At 49.9% G+C, this 22,995-nt stretch overlaps 1 protein-coding gene across 1 annotated transcript in view; it reads left to right on the top strand.

Annotated features, from left to right (window-relative positions):
* hdac4 (histone deacetylase 4) overlaps positions 1-22,995 on the top strand; it is a 185,140-nt gene that overhangs the window by 10,653 nt on the left and 151,492 nt on the right. The window contains exon 2 of the mRNA XM_035394005.1: positions 2,679-2,992. Within this exon, the coding sequence (XP_035249896.1) occupies positions 2,971-2,992 (22 nt within the window). The 5' untranslated portion in view covers positions 2,679-2,970. The remainder of the gene's footprint in view (positions 1-2,678; positions 2,993-22,995) is intronic.

Genomic DNA, 22,995 nt, shown 5'->3' with positions numbered 1-22,995 from the left:
GGAGAGCGTTGCGTAAGCGTCTCTCTCCTCGCAGCGCTCTCGGGTCTCAGTCGTGTGGGGGAGTCTTGAGTGCTATTTTCTGTCGGTGGGTAAAGTCTGGGCCTGCCAAGATTGCCGCTCTCGCTTCTTTCCAACGGCTTTCACATCTCACTGCTTTTATTTCCGTCGTCCCCTACCAGATATTTTAGTGATTTCATTAAGTTACTTAACTGTTCCAGACCTGGTGAAAGTAAATACAGAAGTTATTATATTTGTGAATATTGTTTGATTCTGAGTAATATGATTGCTGAAGACAAAAGTGTGTTTGTGAACGTGAAAAACGATCGCCTGTCGAAGGACAATGAGTTTGAGTTGCGAAACATCCCGCGCGGCCATTTTGGTGAAAAATCTGGCACTCTGCGGCGATACGATGATCCGCTCGCCTTTTGTTGGTGACCTCGCTAAATCTCGCTGAAGTGAGCGAATGGCGTTTCTCACGCCAGGCCGAACAATGCCTCTCCGATCGCGGGATGCAAATGAGAGCGCGTGTGCACCTGCGGACTCGAGAAGGCGATTGCGCGCGCGTGGATGATTGTAGCAACCTCTCGGTACACTCTGTACGAGCGAACGTTTACGACACATGGATTTCTTTCCAGTGAATGAGTATTGGGCATTACAGGCATTTAACAGACGCTCTTATCCAGAGTGAGTTACACAAGTCTTACATGGCATTTACATAGTATCCATTTATATGACTGGGTCATATACTGAAGCGATGCAGGTTGAGTTCCTTACTCAAGGGTACAACGGCAGTGTCCTACCCAGGACCTTTAGGTTACAAGACCAGCTCCTTACCCATTACGCTACACTGCTACCCATTAAAGGCTGAATAAGGAGCTGTTTATCTGTATAATGTGCTTAAAATGTGTCCTAAATTATCACGGTTAAGGTGAGCCCTAACTTGCAGTGAGGGTGTCGATGTCACAGCGCGTGCATCGCTGCACACTGCTCAGTATGCGCTTTTGAGGGCGTGCTTCCGTCACGCTCGCTAATAAAGTGGACATCTGGGTTTTTAGCATCCTGCTGGATTAGTCTTGGACTTCCTGTGGGTGACGCAGGGAAGGGGTGCAGACAGGAAGTGGGCCTGTTAGCACCACGCCGTTTTACCCGAAACCGTTTCCATCTGGGCACGCTCAAACAAACCCAACCATTCTGCCAGAAAAGCAAAACATGGCGGGGTCAGAATGACCACAGCTGGGTGCTCATCTTGGGCTCTATGGTTTGGTATTTGCTAAGGCGCTGTTCCAGCGCATGGATGGAGCCCACAGTCTGGTAGCTCTTATAGTGCTCTGTTGTACTGAGCTCTGTTCTCCCTGGAGTACAGCTTGGTTATAGTGCATGGAAGGGTTCTATACTCTGGTACCTGTTAAGGCATTGTTCTAGTGTATGAATGGGCTCTGTGGTCTCCAGTATTTGCTAAGGCATTGTACTAGTGTATGGATGAGTTCTATGGTCTGGTATCCGCTAATGATATGTTCTAGTGTATGCATGAGTTCTGTGGTCTGGTATCTGCTCTATTAGGCTGTACTATGAGTATTGTATAAATATTGTAGTACTATTTTTTGAATCTATATAGTATGAGTGTTGTTGTATAAATAGTGTAGTACTATTATTATGATCTGTATTATGAGTATTGTTGTATAAATAGTGTAGCAGTATTATTATAATCTATATAATATTAGTATTGTTGTATAAATAGTGTAGTATTATTATTATAATACTGTATATAGCATGAATGTTGTTGTATAGTGTAGTACTATTATTAGAATCTGTATATAAATAGTGTAGTATTATTATTATAATAATAATATATATATATATAGCATGAATGTTGTTGTATAAATAGTGTAGTACTATTGTTAGAATCTGTACTGTGAGTGTTGGTGTGTAAGTAGTGTAGTGCTGTGTCACTACACTCATCCCACAGTATGGCCTGCAGTGTTTTTCTGTCACCGAGCTGTCACGTGCCGCGCCGGTACACTCAGTAGCGGTAAAAGGCGGTAGTTTACCCGTCAGTCGCGCATTTCCGCGGCGCGGTGGGCCTCTCTCGATACCGCTTCCTGTCACGAGCGGCGTCTTTGATGGCGTTGCCGCGAGGCTCGTCTAGCAGCAGCCAGCTGACAGAGAGAGGCCGAGGCGCGCTTCAGACGCGCCGAGATAAAAACACCCCTCCCGCTCTCGTACCCGACGCCGCGGTCGGGGCGCGAATGTGACTGCCGAGAGACTCTTCTGATGCGAAAACAAGAACAGACCCCCTCCCCCCCACCCCCCATTACCGAAATGTCAGTATTTACAGGGTTCGTTCTCATTTAAACACATTCACAGTTCCCCGTTTATGATATGAAACAGTTTAAGGGGAACTCTTGTTATTAGACACTGTACATAAAGTTCCCCTTGTCACATGTATTACATTTAAAGGAAATGTTATTGTTTGACAGGCGGTTGTTGAGATAAAGGTGGCTGTAATGTTATCAGCAGCTCATATGTTTTTGGGGGGGGGTCACATTGGACGCCCCCGCCCCAGTTTACCAAAGGGAAAGTGGCGGGGGGCGTGAGCAGGCAGATACGTGGACGCCCGAGCGCGTGAAGGGTCCTCTCACCGCAGCTCTCTCACCGCCCGTGTGCCCTTGCCTCCGCAGGTCGACGTCGAGCGAAGCGAGGAAGAGGACGAAGAGGCGCGCGGGACTGGATTACGCCGTCGGCCCGCCGAGCGTGGCGCGAGCGCGCTAGACTGGACACCCCCTCCCCTCCCCGCTCGCCCCCTTCCCCCCCGACGCTCGGACGCCGCGCCGAACAGGCGCGCCACGCCCCCCCGTGACTGACCTCACCCGCCGGGACTCTCGTCCTCCGTTCCTCCTCTCCCCCCCCCCCCACTCCACCAGGACCCCGTCAGCACCCCCGCAGTGGCCGCTGAGCGACACCCCCACAACAATGAGCTCCCACAACCACCCAGGTAAGCCCCGCCCCCGCGTGCTCCAGCGCCGTCCACTCACCGACTGCACTCTGACCTCTGTTCCCTGAAAGGCTGGCGGCAGTAGGACCTGCCGGGCGTAAGTTCCCGCTGTAGCGGCGCTCGCGAAGGCCCGGGGTGGTTTGTAGCCCGCGCGGTACGCGGTCGACGCCGTTCCTGTAGCAGAAGGAAACGGTTTCACGGAGCCACGGAATCGAAATGTCACCCGACCGAGCCGGGGAGCAGCCCTGAACTTCTTGACCATTCAGAAAGCCTCCCGCCCCAGGTGGTCTGAGCTCCCGCGGGGTACCGGCTCTGTCGAGGCCAATTCGGCGGCGTTGCGCTTTCCTCCGACGCCGCTCGAGCCCCGTGGCCCCGGCTTTCCCCCAGTCTCCCCGTCCCTCTTTGTTTCAGACGGTTATTTTCCCCTTCTCTTAAGTTCGGGTTTTGCGGAGAAATGAGCGGTTCCGCGCCGACCCCGCCGACGGGGCGTCCGCGCTTAACTCGGCGCGGCGTCGGGTAAATGGCGATCGACGCAATCGCGGCGGGCGCTCAAATCTACAATTTGGGCCCTCGTCGGCGGCTATCATTACGATGCGCCGGGCTATTACGGGCCGTCTGGCTGTTAGCGCCCGGTCTCGCTGCGTTGAGTCAGCCGCCGTTTGTGGAGGCAGCGTGGCTGGAGAGAGCAATCTCAAGTTCCAGACTGTTTGAGCCTGTAGGCCTCGCCTCCCTCCTCTTCTGTGCCGCTCCCCAGAGGCAGATTCTCTCCAGGGTCCTGAGGACCAGAGGGTTTCTTTCTGACTCGCTCTTAAATTTTTACATCCAGGATTCTTCAAAGGGAACTTTACTTTGATCTCTTCCCGTTAGCGGAGAGCCCGTTAGCATCTCGGCTCAGCGTTAGCGGCTGAGGACAGGGTGTAGCGGTCCTCTGACGGCGGTTCAGTTGACTGCGCAGTCGCCAGTCTCATTTCCCGGGCCAGGATACCGAAGCAGAAAGAGCATTTATAATCTGGACCAACTCCACATCACGCAAAGTGGCGAAGCCGCATGGCTTGACAAACGCATTTTAAATCGCCCCATAAAGTGACACTTAATATTCATTACTGCTTGCGTTTCTTTTCCTTTGCCTGGTCTTCGCTTTTATTAAAAGGCTGTGTCATTAGGGGAGTCAGAACAGGCCGTTCGGATTTGAGTTGTCATCGTTAGACTTCAGGAAGAAAAGTGCCTCGGAATACAAACGAGCTTACTGGACAGAATCCGTTTCCCTGTACAGGTTTAAGTGGTATAGAGAGGGTTTGGTCCAGCAGGAGTTAAACTCTTGAAGTGTTAGCCGGTTAGCCAGTTAGTTACGTAAGCGTTAGCCCATTAGTCTAAGTCAGTAGCGTGCGGTCTGTCCAGTCGCCGTCTGACGGCCTAAGAGGCTTTTCCTCCTCCAGATAGTGTCGCAACCTCCCGGGTGCGATGACAACACCGTTCCTCCGGGGTCGTTAATCCGCTTAAAAAAAGGTTCCAGAGGGCGTAACTGAAACCAGAGGGTGCCCGGCGTGCGTGCGCGCGCCACCTGGGCCAGGGCTGTACATCATCCCACATCAAGCGTCTCCGGTGTTTTACGGCTTTCCTGAGGGAAGACTTCGCAAAGGGGCGAAGGTCATTGAACTCTGAGTCCCCCCACTCCCCCCAAACCTAGCTTCCGTACCTATGCCCCTTCGGCCCAAACTCTTCTTCTTTGGTGGACGTCTGCGCAGGACCGTTTGGGTAACCGGTAAGCCTTAATGAGTCGGTCCGAGTGATTGTTTGCAGTTTTGGCAGAGCAGTGATTGGCACCCCTAATGATCTGTTTATTTGCGGATTAATTCAGTTAGCGGCTCGCCTGCTCGCGACCGGGGTCGACGCTCACCTCTGGTCCCTCCCTTCACAGAGCTGGCGGGGGGGCGGGGAGTGACAATGATGACAACGACCCGTGTCACATAATCGCTGTTTATTCTCCTCGGCCGAAAAGCACCCTACCTCCACGGTTGTTTTCGACACGTTTTTGAATGACGTCTGTAAGCGGTGCATTTGTCTGAGCAGATTTTCGATTAGTCCCAGGAATACGCGTGTCGCTCCTCTCGAGAAGATGCAAAGCAGGTCGGAAGCTTTCTGTGGAACTGAAATAAACATAAACATTTACTACCCACCGTTAAAGCAGGCTTGCAGGTATTGAGTTACGGTATTGTTGATTTTCATCGCTTGTTCATAGAATTGAGTTTTCTTCCATGATTTGTGGAACTACTGTTTTTTTAACATCTGTTTTTAAATCAGTGGGTAGTGTTAACACCCCAGAAAGCCTCATAATTTCTCGGCATTGACCAATGGACTAACTGTGTTTGGGGAGGGGGGCGGGTCTTCACCGCTCTCCCAATCATTAGTCATGTCTGCTTCGTTTGCTTCTTTCTTCTTCTCCTCTTTTACGGCTTCTTCAAAGACTTGTGCGGACTCCTGAGGCTGGGGTGCCCATCTGGCCGTTTGGGATGGGGGAGGGGGCCGGTGTGGGACACTTTGCTGAGAGCCTGTTTTGGGGTGGGAAGGAGGGCTGACTGATAACCCCCGCAGTTATTTACAGTGCACACAGCCCCCTTTTGTTAAGTGGGACACAAACCACAACAGCAGCAACAATGTGCCCCGCCCGTCTGGAGACGGTCGCCGTGGGGCTGGGAGGGACAGAGGTGACCCACGAGCGTCTGGATCCGTGCCCCCACCCCCCCTCCCCCTCCCCCTCCCCCTCCACCCCCACCTCCACCTGCAGCCCCGTTGCTCATCCCCTGCCCCACCAAGATGTCCTTCTCACGGCACGCACCCGGAATATCCGAGCCCACTGTGGCCGTCCCTAATGACGGGCTCTCTGTTTAAAAAAAAGATTTATGATTTTGTGGAGTTTATTCCTTTTCTCCTGTTTTTTTAAAGTTAATTTTAATCACAGTTTTGGTCTCATACTTCCTGGGGTGCAGAAGTATCTATAGCTCTACTCTCTTAGTAGTCTTTCTCTCTGAGGATATAGCCTAGACTCGTTGCAATGGCTGCGTTGATTTTGTGTGCTTACGACTTGCTCGGATTTCATTTCTCACTTGTCCGTTCATTCATGGAGTAGGATTCTCAGTGAGGCCATTCATGATGTGCGCCTCGCTCAGGGGCACAGCGCCTTTGCTCCCGGCGAGATTTGAACCCGCAACCCCCCGCGGCGACGAGCCGGCTTTCTCTACCGCCGCGTCGCGGCGCCTTCGGCCCGCCGTCTCCCCCGCCGCGGTGGCGGCTCTCGCGTTCGAACGCTCGCGGCTGCGCGTAAGTCTGTTGTTTTGCCGCGGCGCTGGGTTCCATTACGGCCGAACATCTGTATTGTCGCGGCGCGCGTCTCCCGGGAGCACGCCGGGTCGGCCGCCTTCTGTCGCGAGGAAGACTCTTCGCTCTTAAGCGAGACGGGAACGCCGGCCCATCTGCCCGTCAGAGAAGAAGGTCGTAAACGGTGACGTCGGTTTCCCTGGCAACGCCGCCGGGCGTACCGGCCAAATGTTATTATCTGGGTAACAGAGCGGCTATGCTTTTGTAATGCTTCCAAAACATTTCTGCTCGTCACATCTATGTGTCCTAACTCAGGCTCATCCTGGGTATCTATGCTGAATTCAGTGTCAAGTTATACTAGTAATACTTACATTTTTTACAATTAAAAGCTGGTTACTTAAACTATTGTTAAAATATGAAAACACATTTCTATGTCATTTCAGTGTTTTAGCTGGGTTACTCGCATAACACTGACATGTTTATAAGTGCTTGTGTAGCATTTCTCGCCTGTAAATAATAAAAAGATTAAGACCGGTGAGCTGGGCTGGGATATCAGCAGCTTCTATACTGCTTCCAGCGACCGCCTGAAGAACCCAGCTGCAGCTCCTGCACTTTACTGCCGCTGCCCCGACCCCGTACCCCATAGCATCACCCTTCATTGCAAGGCAGAGAGGCATAGCAAATAGAAATCATTAAGATTAATTGGGGTGGGGGGGTCTAAATGTGAATACGCCCCATATAGGAGTGATCAAACATGCATACAGCAGTTTTTTATTTATTTATTTATTTATTCATTTATTCATTCATGTATTTATTTCAGATTTTTCTGATTACATTTTTTTACGGAGGGTTTAAGAATCTGCGGGCCGGTAATCGGGGGTGATTAATGAGGAAATGGTAGCACCCCTAGTATTTACGGTCATCTCGGTGTGAACCCCTCCAGATCACTGTAGCAACACCTCCGCATCATCATATGTTCTGAACCGAAGGTGTTCACATGAATCAATCAAAAGCAATCATCAGTGTGTACAATGAACTCTGATTATACATTATTATGATATGTTTGATACATTACATAAAATGATAATATTCTTAAATGTATACATTATCTATTTGAGAAAAAGGCAGCTTTTGATATAGTTTACTCTGCCCATGGCTCCAGCTCTGAACGAAAGGATCCCATTGGCTGGCTCACACTGCCCAGTGCTGGAGCTCTTAAAGAAAGGATCCCATTAGCTGGCTCACACTGCCCGGTGCTGGAGTTCTGAAAGAAAGGATCCCATTGGCTGCTTCTGAGGAGTGCTGCTTTTCAGAGTTTTATGACTCAGAAGGAAGTCAAAGATCAATGTAATCTCGGCGGTGTAACACCGGTGATTACACATGATTGTGCAAAACAAAACCTTGAATGGGCAGACAGGTCTCACGCCTGAAAAAAACGTTTGAGTCAGAAAGATGACAGTGGCTCTGAATTAGCCACGGCTAGCTCAAACTGACAGTGGCTCTGAATTAGCCACGGCTAGCTCAAACTGACAGTGGCTCTGAATTAGCCACGGCTAGCTCAAACTGACAGGCTGACAGGCTCTTTCAGACTAAAAGACTAAATGTAGCAATTAAGGAGAAGCACATTGGCCTCATTAATCATGACGAGCATAGTACTTCCAAATTTTCTGATTCATACTTATGCCCATAATTTATCACTTTCGTTCACATAATTTATTAATCACTGTTATGGTTGGTATCTGCAGTGGTACAGTATCAACTTTGATAAATCACGGTGTCTCAGCATTTTCCTTTCATGAATATTTTCTGAAAAGCCAAACCGTGTTATATGTTTTGGGAGCATTTCTCAAAAAAAAAAAAGATAGAATAAATTGATGACATCTTCAAAAAAAACCACAGAGTACAAAAGATCCCGTGGGCTTTTGTCAGCGACAATAGAATGGGGACCTTTCTACTGTCCAATAATTCTCTGCACCAAATTAGCATTTTGGAAAATCAATTTTTGCTGTTTTTATAGTCGATAAATAATTCTGCAGGCGCCGTGCTTTGCAAAATGTGAAAATTGACTGAAAATATAGGATGCTATTTCTGGAAGTAAATTTGGTGTCAGCACCTGTGGAAAACGATGGTGTGTGAAAAATGTGCAAACCTTTTCTGACTTTACAGAGCTGTTCTTCAGTTTAGTTTCAACTGAATAAAAAACGGAGAACTTCACATCAGTATCAAGGTTTCCTTACACTTAATGCCGTGACTTTATTTTAGTGTTTCGCTACATGTAGTCGAAGTCAAAAACAGGCGGCCATATGTCTTTAAAAGCAGCGTAGTTGTTTACGAGCTAGTAATGCATGTCATTAAGTCGATGGCCTTGGCAGGACTTGTGTTAAATTGGGTTTTGAGGTTAATCTTTGAACGGCGCTATGGCTCTCATAAAAGATCAATAGGAGGCACCATCTTTGTTTCGATCAGGAGGTGCCACCGCTGTGCCTGTTGCCAGGAGACCTCATGTCACGACCCGTGTCTCTCTCTCTGAGAGAATGTGGCCGCCCCTGTCTCAGAGGTGGGAGGACTTTTTAGGCGGTTTCAAAAAGTTTGCTCTGAAGTTAGGGTTTAATCAGACCCTCAGTTAACGGAGCTGTTTGGGGCATGACTGGGGATCTTGCCCCTGGAGCCCATGCAAATGTGCTTTCTCCTCTGTTCTGATAGATTTGGGGGGGCGTGGGGGTGAGGTGGGGGTTAAAGTACATGTTTGTCTGAGGGGGGCTATACGAAGCTTTTGTTGAGGAACTCTTGGTCATGGATACATACAGGACATGAATGGATATCTGTGTGTCCTCTCTGGTATGGCCTAAGGATGTTAAGATAGGGATGGGACGCCGTTATTGTCACCATAAAAACTTCTATGGTTGCCACCTTTCAAAGGGAAACCAGACACGAACTCCAGCAATCACAAGGTACGTAACAATAAAAATATAACGTCACCGAGAATGATTGGTGGATGCTCAGTTCTCAGGTCCCTCAGGGTAATGTGACATAACTTCTGTCTTTTGTGTATTGCCTACACGCACCCATGAACCTTATACTACTTATAGGGACACACACACACACACACACACACTCTCATTAACCAAACACACTCATAGGGACCCACACACACTCATCAACCTAACACACTCACAGGGACCCACACACACTCATCAACCTAACACACTCACAGGGACCCACACACACTCATCAACCTAACACACTCACAGGGACCCACACACACTCATCAACCTAACACACTCACAGGGACCCACACACACTCATCAACCTAACACACTCACAGGGACCCACACACACTCATCAACCTAACACACTCACAGGGACCCACACACACTCATCAACCCTCCACCCTTCTTGCGACCTCACCTTAATCCAATCGCTTATCCCAGATTCAACAGGGGGCTCTGGATTGCAGTGAAGTTATAACAGCACCAGAGGTATGCAAACGCTTGCTGAGCGTCAGATATAAGCTTTTCCGATTCTAACATCATTCCTGCAGAAAAACAGAATGCCGTGCATCATGACATCTTTTCATGGAAAGAGCATATTTTCCCCCGCCGTGCCGTTGCGAGGTGGATCTCCTGATGTTTGCACAGAGGAAATGAAATATGTTTGAGGAATCCAGGTTACATATTCAATCTACGCCCGCTTGTATTCATTTTAAATGAAATTAGCTCATGTTACATTGGCGTGTTTGCCAAGCAAACACTTTTTTTTCCCCCCAGCAAGACTTACTTTGGCAGTGATTTACTTTATGTGCCGAGCCTTGGTAGGAGACAGTTTTTGCAGGCCTAGTTCCTTTTCTTGTTATAGGGCAGGGTTCCCAAATTCTCCTCTGGAGACCCCTCTGTTTTATGGTTTTTTTATCCAGCTAATCCTCTAATTGCCAAAGCAAATTTAGGTGGTGCGTTTTGTTTTCATTTCCATTTACATTTAAAAAAAAAGAAAAAAGATTTCTCGCTGGTGGATGTTGGAGGTCAGGAACCAGTTGACCCCATTCTCTGCAGTAGGTGTGATTTTGCCAGTCCAGTCGATCGGTTGATCAATCAGTCAATCAATCAGTCAGTCAAGCAGAGAGTCAGTCAGTCAGTCGACAAATCAATAAATCTGGCGCGCAACACTTTTTTACGAACTCCAGCTCGGGAAACGGCTCGGATATTTCCAGCCGGAAAAGGCTATCACGGCTGGAAGTAAAACAGGCACACGCAGGTGTCGACCTGGCTTGTTTTGGGATTAGAGCCATCGTGCTATCCGGCTCTCTCAGTCACAACTGTACAACCCCGGCGTATCTGATATCCCAGCTGCGCACAATGAAAGCCGCTCGTCGCTGTTGGCCAATGGTACGGTCAGTCTCTCCAGGAACAAGGTTAAAATATGAATGAAAACCGGGACACCGTTATCTCACTCATACACACACACACAAAGAAAAAAAGCAGCGAGGCCGTGTGGGCAGTCTGAACCGCACGTCGGTCGCCGCTGTAGTATTGCGGTTTCCTCTCCCTTTAACCCCGTCGACGGGGCTTATCTGAAACGCCGGGCCGTAAAGATGGCTATCACCTCACCTGAAGCGCCGAAGCTCGTCTCCTTTCTTTCAGAGCTCCAGCACTGGGCAGCGTGAGCCAGCCAATAGGATCCTTTCTTTCAGAGCTCCAGCACTGGGCAGCGTGAGCCAGCCAATAGGATCCTTTCTTTCAGAGCTCCAGCACTGGGCAGCGTGAGCCAGCCAATAGGATCCTTTCTTTCAGAGCTCCAGCACTGGGCAGTGTGAGCTAGCCAATACGATCCTTTCTTTCAGAGCTCCAGCACTGGGCAGCGTGAGCCAGCCAATAGGATCCTTCCTTTCAGAACTGAAGCAATGGGCAGAGTAAATTAAACCCCACCCCCCCACCCCCGGAGCTGTGGGAGGGGGCTGCGTCCCTCCTCCAGACCCCTCGCCCAGCTCTAGACCCCCTGCCACCAAAGCCCCCTTTGTTCGGAAGCAGGGGTCCTTGTCTTTGGCCTTTTAATGCCCCAGTTTGAGACGGGGGGCCTGTTCCAGCCCCCGCGGATGACGTCAGGCTGCTCTGAACGCCGGGCTTTATTGCCCCGAATGGTTGTCATTAAAAAATGGAGGGGGCCCGGGGCGGTTAGCGGGTTAGCGAGCGGAAACCGCCGTCTGGCCGCAGACGCTGCCGCTTTAATGGGGCGGCGGTCCAGGCGACCGGCTTTTCGCCGGGAGTGCCTGCAGGAGAGGTGGGTCCCGGCTCCTTGCCCTGGTTTGAGATTGTAAGGGTTGCCAGGTTACAGTGGCCACCTCTGGTCATGGCCTCTACTCAACGGTCCACTTCTGGTCATAGTGTCGACCCAGCAGTCCACCTCTGGTCGTAGTGTCGACCCAGCGGTCCACCTCTGGTCATAGTGTCGACCCAGCGGTCCACTTCTGGTCATAGTGTCAACCCAGCAGTCCACCTCTGGTCATAGTGTCAACCCAGCAGTCCACCTCTGGTCATAGTGTCAACCCAGCAGTCCACCTCTGGTCATGGCCTCGACTCGGCTGGGTTGACTGTGGCCGCTGGTGTCCGTGGGTTCATGCGTAGCTCGTGCCCCGAGCGTTGAGTCACGGAGTCCACGGGCCACAGAGTCCTGGCAGGGCAGCGGGTGCCCCTTCCTGGGCACAGAGTGGCAGAGACCGGGTCCTACTCAGCACAGCCTGGCACACCCCGGGTGGGGGGCACACACGTGATTGGGGTGCGGTACAGACCAGGCCCCACGCAGCAGGCCTGGACCCCCCCCCCCCCCACCGGGGGCCAAACGCCTCTCCCATTTCCGGGCCTGTCGGCACATCGAACCGTCTGTTTTTTATGGTGCATTTTCTTAAAAACCAAAGCAAATACCGGAGATTCTGTTTGTTGCTGTGCAGCATTTATATAAAAATGTAAATTATTCGAGGGACATTTGTTTTTAGGATACTAAAATCCATTTCCTTTCCCTTGAAGATATTGACTGTTTTAATGCTGTGAGATTTTTGTGCTGTGAGTAAATTTAAATGGCGCTTTTGTTTCACTTGGGTACTCGGATACAGTCAGTGGTTCATTATGACGCATGATTTGTTCATTGTTTGAGTTGTACAGTTTGGGGGGGGGGGGTGTGTGACCAGTTTTGGGGGGGTGGGGGGGTTGACCAGTACTCCTCGTTCCCACTACATGAACAAAGATCCTCTTGAACTTGTTCCTGCACGTGGAACTGGGTGCACACATGGGTTCAGCATATGGCTCCAGTGTCATGTGTAACAAGTGTGTGCTGCGTGTGTTTGGTACAATGCTGTGTGTGTGTGTGCGCTGTGTGTGTGTGTGTGTGTGTGCATGCGCTGTGTGTGTGCGCTGTGTGTGTGTGTGAATGTGCTCTGTGTGTGTGTGTGTGTGCATGTGCTCTGTGTGTGTGTGTGCATGCGCTGTGTGTGTGTGTGCATGTGCTCTGTGTGTGTGCGCTGTGTGTGTGTGTGTGTGTGTGTGTGTGCATGCGCTGTGTGTGTGCGCTGTGTGTGTGTGTGCATGCATGTGCTCTGTGTGTGTGTGCGCTGTGTGTGTGTGTGTGTGTGTGTGCATGCGCTCTGTGTGCGCTGTGTGTGTGTGGATGCGCTCTGTGTGTGTGTATGTGTGTGTGTGCATGCGCTCTGTGTGCGTGTGCGCGCTGTGTATGTGTGTGTGTGCGCGCTGTGTGTGTGTGTGTGCGCTGTGTGTGTGTGGTGTGTGTGTGTGTGCTGCATGTGTTTGGTACTGTGCTGTGTGTGTAGTTTAAGTGTGCATGTGTAACATTTGGTATATATGACTTGTGTGGTATATATTGCATGTGTGTGGTATGTATTGCTTATGTAGTATGAGAGTTGAAGTATAGTGTGTGTGTGTGTGTGATGTGTATGTGGTATTGCAGTATAATGTATGTGTATTGTGTATGTGGTATTGCAGTATAGTGTGTGTGTGTGTATTGTATATGTGGTATTTCAGTATAATGTGTGTGAGTAGGACAGCAGTGTGTGTGTGTGTGTGTATTGTGTATGTGGTATTTCAGTATAATGTGTATGAGTAGGACAGCAGTGTGTGTGTGAGAGAGTGTGTGTCTGTGTGTGTGTTGTGTATATGGTATTGCAGTATAACGTCTGTGTGTGTGTGTGTATTGTGTGTGGTATTGCAGTATAATGTGCGTGTGTGTGTGTGTGTATTGTGTGTGTGGGACAGCAGTGTGGTCCGTGTGTCATTGTGGGCAGTGAGAGGACTCATGACTCACTGCAGTGATTCAGTCCTGCAGGCAGAGCTCTGATTGGCCAGCAGCTCTGTGTGTGTGTAAAGTGTCTCCGAGGGCCAGTGATAATGACTTGGTGAGAATATGTGCCTAACTGCACCCATATGCAGCCCATATGAGCTCTCTGTGAGGGGATTTCAGCTGCCTCAGGTGTGCTAGTCATCCTGGCAGGAAAGGCTCACTGAATCTCTCAATGAATCTCTCAATGAATCTGTGAATGAGACCTATAACTTCACATGAACCTCACACTGAGTAAACTGGCATACTCAAACACACACACACACACACACGCTCAAACGCACACGTACACACACGCACATGTACACGCACGCACTCACACATACACACACACACAGACTCATGCACATGCACAAACGCACACACACACATGTGCATGCATGCACTCTCTCAAACACACACACACACACACATACAGACTCATGCGCATGCACAAACACACACGTACACACACAAATGTGCTCAAATGCACATACACACACACACAGACTCATGCACATGCACAAAACACACACGCACATGCACAAATGCACACGTACACACACACGCACACATACGCGTGCACTCACACGTACACACACACATGCACACAGAGCTGAGAGGGGACTCCACTGGCTGCACTTGACAGATCTGAGGGTTCTTTTTGTTGAGTCCAATCTCGTGTCAAAATCAGCATTTTTTGGGTGACTTTTCCTGGTCTGATCTGCTCCCAGGAACACTTACGTTTTTATGCTTTTTTTTTAAAGATTTTTTTTTCTTTTCAGAAAACTTGAAGTTCAAAAGCTTTGATCATATTCTTTTTTAAAAAATCTATTCAGAAATGTGTTTGTATTTCAGTCTCTGCCTTTGATTCCTGGCAATATAAACTGCTGAATGTTGATTGATTCTGTGGCTGTGTGTGTGTGTGTCTGTCTGTCTGTCTGTCTGTCTGTGCATGTGCGTGTGTCTGTGTGTTTGTGTCTTTGTCTGTGTCTGTGTCTGTCTCTGTGTGCGTGTGTGTGTGCGAGCGCGTGTCTGTGTGTGCGTGCGTGTGCGTGTGTGTGTGTGCTTATGTGTGTGTGTGTGCGCGAGCGAGCGCGTGTCTGTGTGTGTGTGTGCGCGAGCGAGCGTGTATCTGTGTGTGTGTGTGTGTGTGTCTCTGTGTGTGTGTGCTTATGTGTGTGCGCGAGCGAGCGAGCGCGTGTCTGTGTGTGCGTGTGTGTGTGTGCGCGAGCGAGCGCGTGTGTGTGTGTGTGTGTGTGTGTGTGTGTCCACATCACAGCTCTTTGAGGAGACGTGTACAGGACAGTCTGTGCTTGCCCTGTGCAGGTAGAGCCCGGGCTTCAGTCAGGCTGAGACAGGGCTCGGTACGGGGCAGGGAACCAGGCCTGCGCGCGTTAGCGTTAGCGCCTGTCCCCGCTGTCATCACGGCAACCGCGCGCCGCCCCAGCGCCATGGTTACTCGGGACGGTCTGGAGGAGGGCGCTGGGCGGCGGGCGAGGCGCTGGGACTGTTTTTCGGGATCCGCGGTCGCTAAATTCCCCGTCCTTTTCGGCGCTAATTTAGCGGCAGATGGTTGTGAATAATTCATGTGGAGCTTCTGGGCCGCGCGCGCTCAGCTTAGCCCGTATCACGTACCCGGCGTCTGATGCAAAAAAAGGAAAACGCACCAGAATCTTCGTACGTGACTAATCCTTTTGGCGGAGCGTACTCTCGTGAACAAATAACATTTTCCACTCCGGTTAGACGTTTATAATAGAATTTGCGAATATCAACACAAGTAGAGTACATGTGATAATTCTTTTGAAATGGCATTTTGGTTGAGCGCGTTGTTATATTTATTTATTTCTGTTGAGCAGATGGTCCTGTTCGGAGCAACTGGACCGATGCGGATTAAGCATGTCGCTCGACGGGTACAGCGGCTGTGCCCCACCTGGGACTGGAACCTGTAACCTCTGAGTTATAGGCCCAGTTCCCTTACCGTTTTACCATTGTTAGACCGGAGGTGTTTTATTGCGCGTCTCTTCCTACTTTAAACAACCTGAGAGCTCTAGAAACTCTGGACATACCCAATGTGGCTAATGGTACGAGGCTAATTTATAGCATTGGCCAAGGTTGAGAAACGCCCAGAGACTGTGAATGGAAGGTTCATGAAAGCAGGTGGTGGTGTTTCCCAACAATTCAGTTAGTTTATCTGATCCACTTCTAAAAGGAATTCTGTCAAGGCCGTTACCGTGGTAATAACACTTCTGTAGTAAATATAGAATCCTTTACACCAAGATCAGAGAGAAAGTAAGAGAGGGAGAGGCACTGTTAAAAATCAGGTGCAGGTTGAAGCTCTGTTTCTGAATGTGTGGGATGTGTAGTAAATTTTGGGGTCCTGTCGGCCATTTTAGGGGTAATTACTCCCAACTGAGTTTCAGCCAGCGTCAGTAGAGAGGAGGAAGTTATCTTGACTGTGCAGCTCCGCAATTGCGATTTTGTGGCTGTGAACCATTTGGCTAACCCAACTGTCTGTGTCCGTGGTGATGGTGTGTGCGTGTCAATTAGCCCTGACGCAATCACCTTCTCAGGTACTGCAGCAAGAGCCACTTCAGAGCCAGAGGTACACGACTGATTATGGAAAGACCCGGAAATTGAGAGAAGACAGAACTGAAGACAATGTACAGGAACACGCCTGTCAAATCAAACTTGATCTTCAACGCACAGGTCACCTGATTATTGTCAGAAGAAAAAAAACATCAGAGAAAAAGACATTGGGGGGGGAAAAAACAGCATGAAGTAAAAATGATTATTTTTGCCACTGTGCACTGTCACGCTCGAAGATTAGGTGCCTGAGATGAATACACTGTATGTTTCTTTATTTGATACTAATAACGTGCAGTATTAAATTTTTATCTGACTTTTTGTACAAAACACGCATCCCAAAAGAGCGCTTCACAGACATTCAGAACCAAAATTGAGGAACCAGCTGAGGAAAGCTACAAATGAATGAAAGTAAATGAATGATAATAAATAAAGGAATAAAAGCAGTGTTGTATTAAAAAGGGGAGCGCTTAAACAGTAAAAGAAAGTGGGCAAAACACGTAAGATAATAAAAAGCCAAATTAAAAAAATGAGTTTAAGTTTAAAACTGCTGCTGTTAGAACATATTCACGGTCAAATCACGCTCATTTAATACCCCAGATTGAAAGAAAAAAACAGCTCTATTGGGTGTTCGATGCTTTCAACAGAGTGGTTTTACTGCTACCGTTATGGGCTAATTACCTCAGGTAGTGTTTATACTACGAAATTCAACAGCTCAACCCTTCAGCCCTAAAACCCTTAATGGCGGTATTTTAAGGCCGATGATTTTGCTTTGTAGACGCGGAGTCTCTCGTGTTTCTGTGGCAACGAGCTGCCTGGACGTCCGTCGCCGCCGGACTGTTCGGCGTGGACAGACCTTTGTGTCAGCTTGGTCGTCGTGCGAGTTTAACGTTGCCTGGGTTTGCTGCCTGGAGTTTCAGGGCGAATCTTGCTTTAGTGGCTGTCCCAGGGTAGCTAGAGTACCAGCCCCCCCCCCCCCCCCCCAAAAAAAAAAAAACGCAGGTGCATCTTCTCGTGGCTTTGGGGGTTTGATTTACTGTTTGAGGGTGCACATGCATATGTGTACACTGACCCTGCTGATTTTTGGATTCCCTGTGTACATTTGAGCCCTGGGAATCTTCTCAACACACTTGTTCCTGGTTATGGTTATGCGCTTTGTTGTACGTCGCTCTGGATAAGAGCGTCTGCCAAATGCCTGCAATGTAATGTCATGTAATGTAATGGAAGATATTTTTTAAAACGTGCATCGCGGGATTCGGTCGAACCGCCGAATTTGGAGAACAGTGACTGCGAAGTGAATCATAATCTTCAGAAGATTAAGAAACGCTAGTCCTCTCACGGGACGGTTTCGCGGTTTTGGTATTAAAAGGGGAATCTTGCTCGGAAAGGTCTGGGAGGTAATTAAACACGAGCGTTTCAAACGCAGTCGGATTTCGTGTCATCTTTCTAACTGCTGTTCGTTTTTTAGTGGAAGGAGGGAGAGAACTACTTTGACAAATAAAAAAGTTAACTTTCCTTAAATTTCCTTAATTAAAAAAAAAAAAAAACAGCCAAGACAACAGCTTTAGGCTCATTCAGTTCTTTTGGATAAGGGCACAAAATGTCTTTGCCAATGTACTTTTAATTTGGTTAAGTACAGGTGTGTGTGTGTGTGTGTGCACAAAATGCTCAGTCTGACAGATTTTTGAAAAATATACTTAATGGAGCAGTAAGTGCCGTCAGTGTGAGAACAAGAGAAGAGGTTTAAACAAAGCCTCGATAAACTGCCACTGTGCAAATCTTCTCAATTAACACGCTTTAACGTTAATCACCGAACAGTCCGCCCTCTGCTTTGAAATGTTTTCAATACTTCGTTCCAGCGGCAGTTAACACGGTAGCCCAAGATACGGCGTCCGGAACACTGTACCCTTCGTCACCCTCCACAGAATCTATTGCCGTTTGTTTTAATTATGCGCACTTTTTCAGAAAACATGATGCCTGTTTCTCGTATATAATTAATATAATCGCCATCTAACAGCCTTGCATTAAAAATAAATATATATGTGTTCCAATATTGTAAGTGGGAGTAATTTGCGTATCTGGCAGTGTAAGTGTGAAATGTGTTGCAGTATCTTGATAATGTTTTTTTTTTTTTTGCAGTGTATTTCCAGTATATTCTGTTTCACTGAGGGGTAGACTGGCAGTGGGGTGTATGTGCAGTGAGGTGTATGTGCTGTGTGGCTTGTGGCTGTTTGGTATGTGGCAGAAACAGGCCTATGGGCCGGAAACCACACTGCCAGCCAGACCTCCAGCCGCACGTGGAAAAAAGGCGTTAATCACGGCGTCTGCGCCCCGCGGCGGGAGGCCGGGGGGGGGGGGGGGTTACTGCACACTGCGTCTGGGAACCCCGAAGCCCAGACCAGACGCAGAGGAAGGGGGAACGAGCGGCTCATTAACCCCCCCCATAAGGAGGATTGTGGGTAATGAGCAGGGGGCAGATGTGGAGTCTGTGCTCTCTCCCTGCTCTGCTCCAGCCTGCTTTGCACTTCCAGGGATGAGTCCTCTCCGGATCTGAACCGTCTGATTGAGCAAAATGCTCGAGTTCTAACTGTGTCTGAACCATCTGACTGAACAGACTGATCGAGTCCTCACTGGGTCTGAATCGTCTGACTGAACAGACTGATCGAGTCCTCACTGGGTCTGAATCGTCTGACTGAACAGACTGATCGAGTCCTCACTGGGTCTGAATCGTCTGACTGAACAGACTGATCGAGTCCTCACTGGGTCTGAATCGTCTGACTGAACAGACTGATCGAGTCCTCACTGGGTCTGAATCGTCTGACTGAACAGACTGATCGAGTCCTCACTGGGTCTGAATCGTCTGACTGAACAGACTGATCGAGTCCTCACTGGGTCTGAATCGTCTGACTGAACAGACTGATCGAGTCCTCACTGGGTCTGAATCGTCTGACTGAACAGACTGATCGAGTCCTCACTGGGTCTGAATCGTCTGACTGAACAGACTGATCGAGTCCTCACTGGGTCTGAATCGTCTGACTGAACAGACTGATCGAGTCCTCACTGGGTCTGAATCGTCTGACTGAACAGACTGATCGAGTCCTCACTGGGTCTGAATCGTCTGACTGAACAGACTGATCGAGTCCTCACTGGGTCTGAATCGTCTGACTGAACAGACTGATCGAGTCCTCACTGGGTCTGAATCGTCTGACTGAACAGACTGATCGAGTCCTCACTGGGTCTGAATCGTCTGACTGAACAGACTGATCGAGTCCTCACTGGGTCTGAATCGTCTGACTGAACAGACTGATCGAGTCCTCACTGGGTCTGAATCGTCTGACTGAACAGACTGATCGAGTCCTCACTGGGTCTGAATCGTCTGACTGAACAGACTGATCGAGTCCTCACTGGGTCTGAATCGTCTGACTGAACAGACTGATCGAGTCCTCACTGGGTCTGAATCGTCTGACTGAACAGACTGATCGAGTCCTCACTGGGTCTGAATCGTCTGACTGAACAGACTGATCGAGTCCTCACTGGGTCTGAATCGTCTGACTGAACAGACTGATCGAGTCCTCACTGGGTCTGAATCGTCTGACTGAACAGACTGATCGAGTCCTCACTGGGTCTGAATCGTCTGACTGAACAGACTGATCGAGTCCTCTCTGGGTCTGAACTGCCTGATTGAGCTGACGGGCCGGGTTTAGAGGTTTTGGATTAGGACATCCCTGCCCGGTGTCAGTACCGGTCCGGTCGCGGTTCTGACTGCAGCGGCACAGTTTACCGCCGTTGCGAGGCGGCTCCTTCCGCACCGCCGTGCCGTTACCCGAAAGCGAAGCTCGCGCGGGCGTGCGTTCGGAGGCGGAGGCGTCAGGGAGGCGGGCGTTTAACGCGATTTGCGTCGGCCCACGTAAGGAGACGCAAACGCCGTAGAAAAACAGAATACAGAAAACAAAGAAGTTTCGGTGTGACGAGCGCGCGCGAGCGAACGGAAAACGCGGCGGAGGACACTCGATTTGTTACGACGGTCTCCGGAGCGAAAGATAATCCGGAAAGCCGGTGCGAAGGAGGACAGGGAGCCGCGCGGAGAAGGTGGCGGTTCGAGCTTTCGAGCGGTAATCCTCCGTACTTCGGCGGCAGAAAAGCGTCCGTTACGCAACCCGAATCCGCAGCGCTAGCGGCGCTAACGGTCTCCCGGGCTCCCGCTAACTGCTCCCGCCTCTAATCCGCGAGTAAGCCGCGAGAAGAAGCCTGAAAACACCCCGCTAGAACAAGGGAGCGTTCGGGCCAACTTTGGCGCAGTTAGGAGTTTGTTTCTCTTTTTTTAAATTAGATTTTTTTCGTCTTTGACACCACGCCGCGGAGGAAAATTTCGATCGACGAGTCCACGGAGCGCCGGTCCCGCGGGAGCGGCGAAGGCGAGGGACGGCGGGAGTCGATCCCGTTCCTAAATAAAACCCTCTCTGGGGCTCGCCCAAGCCCGAGGCCATCGGATCGGGAAATGCTTCATCTCCGCGAAGTCATCCAACCCGCCGTTTCATGCCCTGAAAAAAAAAAAAAAAACTTACGACACCCTTTTCTTTCTGCTTTGCGAAGTTTGACCCCCCCCCCCCCACCCTCCTTTCTCTCCTCTGAAATTCAATCAATATCTTCTTTCTGCTGCCAAATCCAATCTCTCATTGTGTAAATAAAGTGTGAGTAATGCTTTGTGGTGTAAACCTGGGAGCTAGAGCATAAACTATTCAGTGTGAACGTGGGTAATGTAGTCCAGAGGCGGCCTCTGAGGCGGGCGTTCTTCCCGAGGTCCGCATCCAGGAGCTTTGAAGTCGTCACGTCTGCAGCCGGACGTCTGAGACGCCTGAAACCGCCTCGGACCTGCCGGTGCACACCTCCTCAGAAGCTCTGCCCCCTTCTGTCAAACCCGTGCTCAGGTAGGAGAGACTGAAATAGTCTGAGACAGAAAGGGCTCTGAGGAGATGCAAGTGGAAGAAAAGCTTTGTGCGGCTTGTACTGAGAGTGAATTCAAAATAGTCTTCTCTCGTCAACAGTGAACTTTCAGTGCGTATGGAGAGGGAGGGAAGAGAGAGGGAAGAGAGAGGGAGGAGAGAGGCAGGAGTGAAGGAAAGGATCTGCATTGGGCCAGGCTCCAGCAGAGCGGTGGTGTTTGAGTGGCTGACCCCCCCCAGGTCAGCTGTGTGTTGTTCCAGGAGCGGTTGTCGGCCAGTTGTCGGGGCAGAGAACAAGATTCCGCTGGCATGGCCCCATCCGCTGCCACCGTCCTCCACGGGCCTGTCCGTTTGTCTGTGCCCAAATCCTGTCCGTATGTCCTTGCCCAAATCCTGTCCGTTTGTCCGTGCCCTGATAAGGGGAAACTACACCTGAAAAAAACCCCTCTGGGGAGAAAATCGTTGCAAGCGGACTAACAGCTAAACGTGTCTCTGGCCAGCACCGTTGTCCAAATCGCTGCCTACCTTTGGCAGAAATCTGACGCTTAAATCATCCTCCATTTTGTTTAGTGCCGTTGGTTCACATCTCTGCAGCGGGAGATGATGATGCATCTCAAGTCAGGGAATGCAGTGTCTGAATAAGCGCTGTAGTGCTATTAGAACCGGACAGGAAACACTGAACTCTGGGAAAGGGGTTGATTCCCCGTTACGTTAGCGTTAGCGCCGGCGCTGGCTTCTTCGTTAACCATTTCATCGCCTGAAGGGCCTGAGTGTGGAGCAGCGGAGACGGCGGCTGGCGCGGTTTTGCCGTCTGTTCGGCAGAAACCCGAAACGCGTGAGTCACGGGGGCGGGGCCTGCCGTTCCGCTCCCCGTCCTGACGGGGGCCCGCATCGGGACGACCGCGGGGACCTTCTCAAACGGCCGCGCCTCCCTCGCAGATGGACGCCCTTTTTTTACGAAATCCCGTCGACTGTTACATCTGCCCGGCACGCTAAAAGCGAGCTACCCCAGGACGGAAAACTTCCAAACGTAGTGCTGAGAGCCCGCACACACGCAAGCCTCCCCGCCATGTGCTGCTCTGCGGTATCGATGACCCGGTTCTGTGGCAGGACGACCGCGGTCGTGCGTAGAGGCTTTTTAAAGGGTGTGATATTTCACGTTTAAAGCAGAGAAATAATAACCAGGACTGTGGTTTACAGCCCACATCCTGTCACACAGGAAGTACCAGTCTGGCATTCAGTGGTAATTATGCTATTTTGATGCCGTATCGCGAAATATTCTATACGTTCTTAATTGCGGAGGAGAAACGACACGATTTTCACGAACCTGAGATTGGGGTCAGAGTTCACTCCTCTCTTTTTCCACCTGGGAGTTATTGCATACCTCTTCTGGGTTGGCAGTCTCCCTTTTAGCCAGCTAGACTTGTGAAAGGGAAGAGTTACAGATTTAGCCATGCTTAATTTAAAAAGAGCCAATTAAATAGCCTTATCAATGACAGCTTCTGCGGAGTTTTTGTCCAGCACATACCTCATTGTACACACACGGTGAGCTCCAGTATCAAGAGTTAAGCAGAAGTTTAAACACCAGCCGCTATATTTAGATGTTAAGTTGGAACACCGTGCTGTGGTTCTGATTGTGTTGAAAGGGTATTCGGTCCGCCTTGTTTATGTGAAGCAGGTGACCCTGGTGAGTGACAGGCTTGCTGAGATGAGTGGAGAGCTGAACGCAGGCATCCCTGGGCTCTGGTGTTTTTCTCTGTTTGCCGGGTTGTGTCAGGTGGAGTAAATCGGAGCACGGGTGTGTTTTGGGAGCTCTGTAGCATTCCTCCCTGTCCTCGAGAG

The sequence above is a fragment of the Anguilla anguilla genome, chromosome 15 (assembly GCF_013347855.1).
Source record: "Anguilla anguilla isolate fAngAng1 chromosome 15, fAngAng1.pri, whole genome shotgun sequence".
Classification (NCBI taxonomy): Eukaryota; Metazoa; Chordata; class Actinopteri; order Anguilliformes; family Anguillidae; genus Anguilla; species Anguilla anguilla.
The sequence above is the reverse complement of the archived record's forward strand: the minus strand, read 5'-3'. Positions and strand labels throughout refer to the sequence as shown.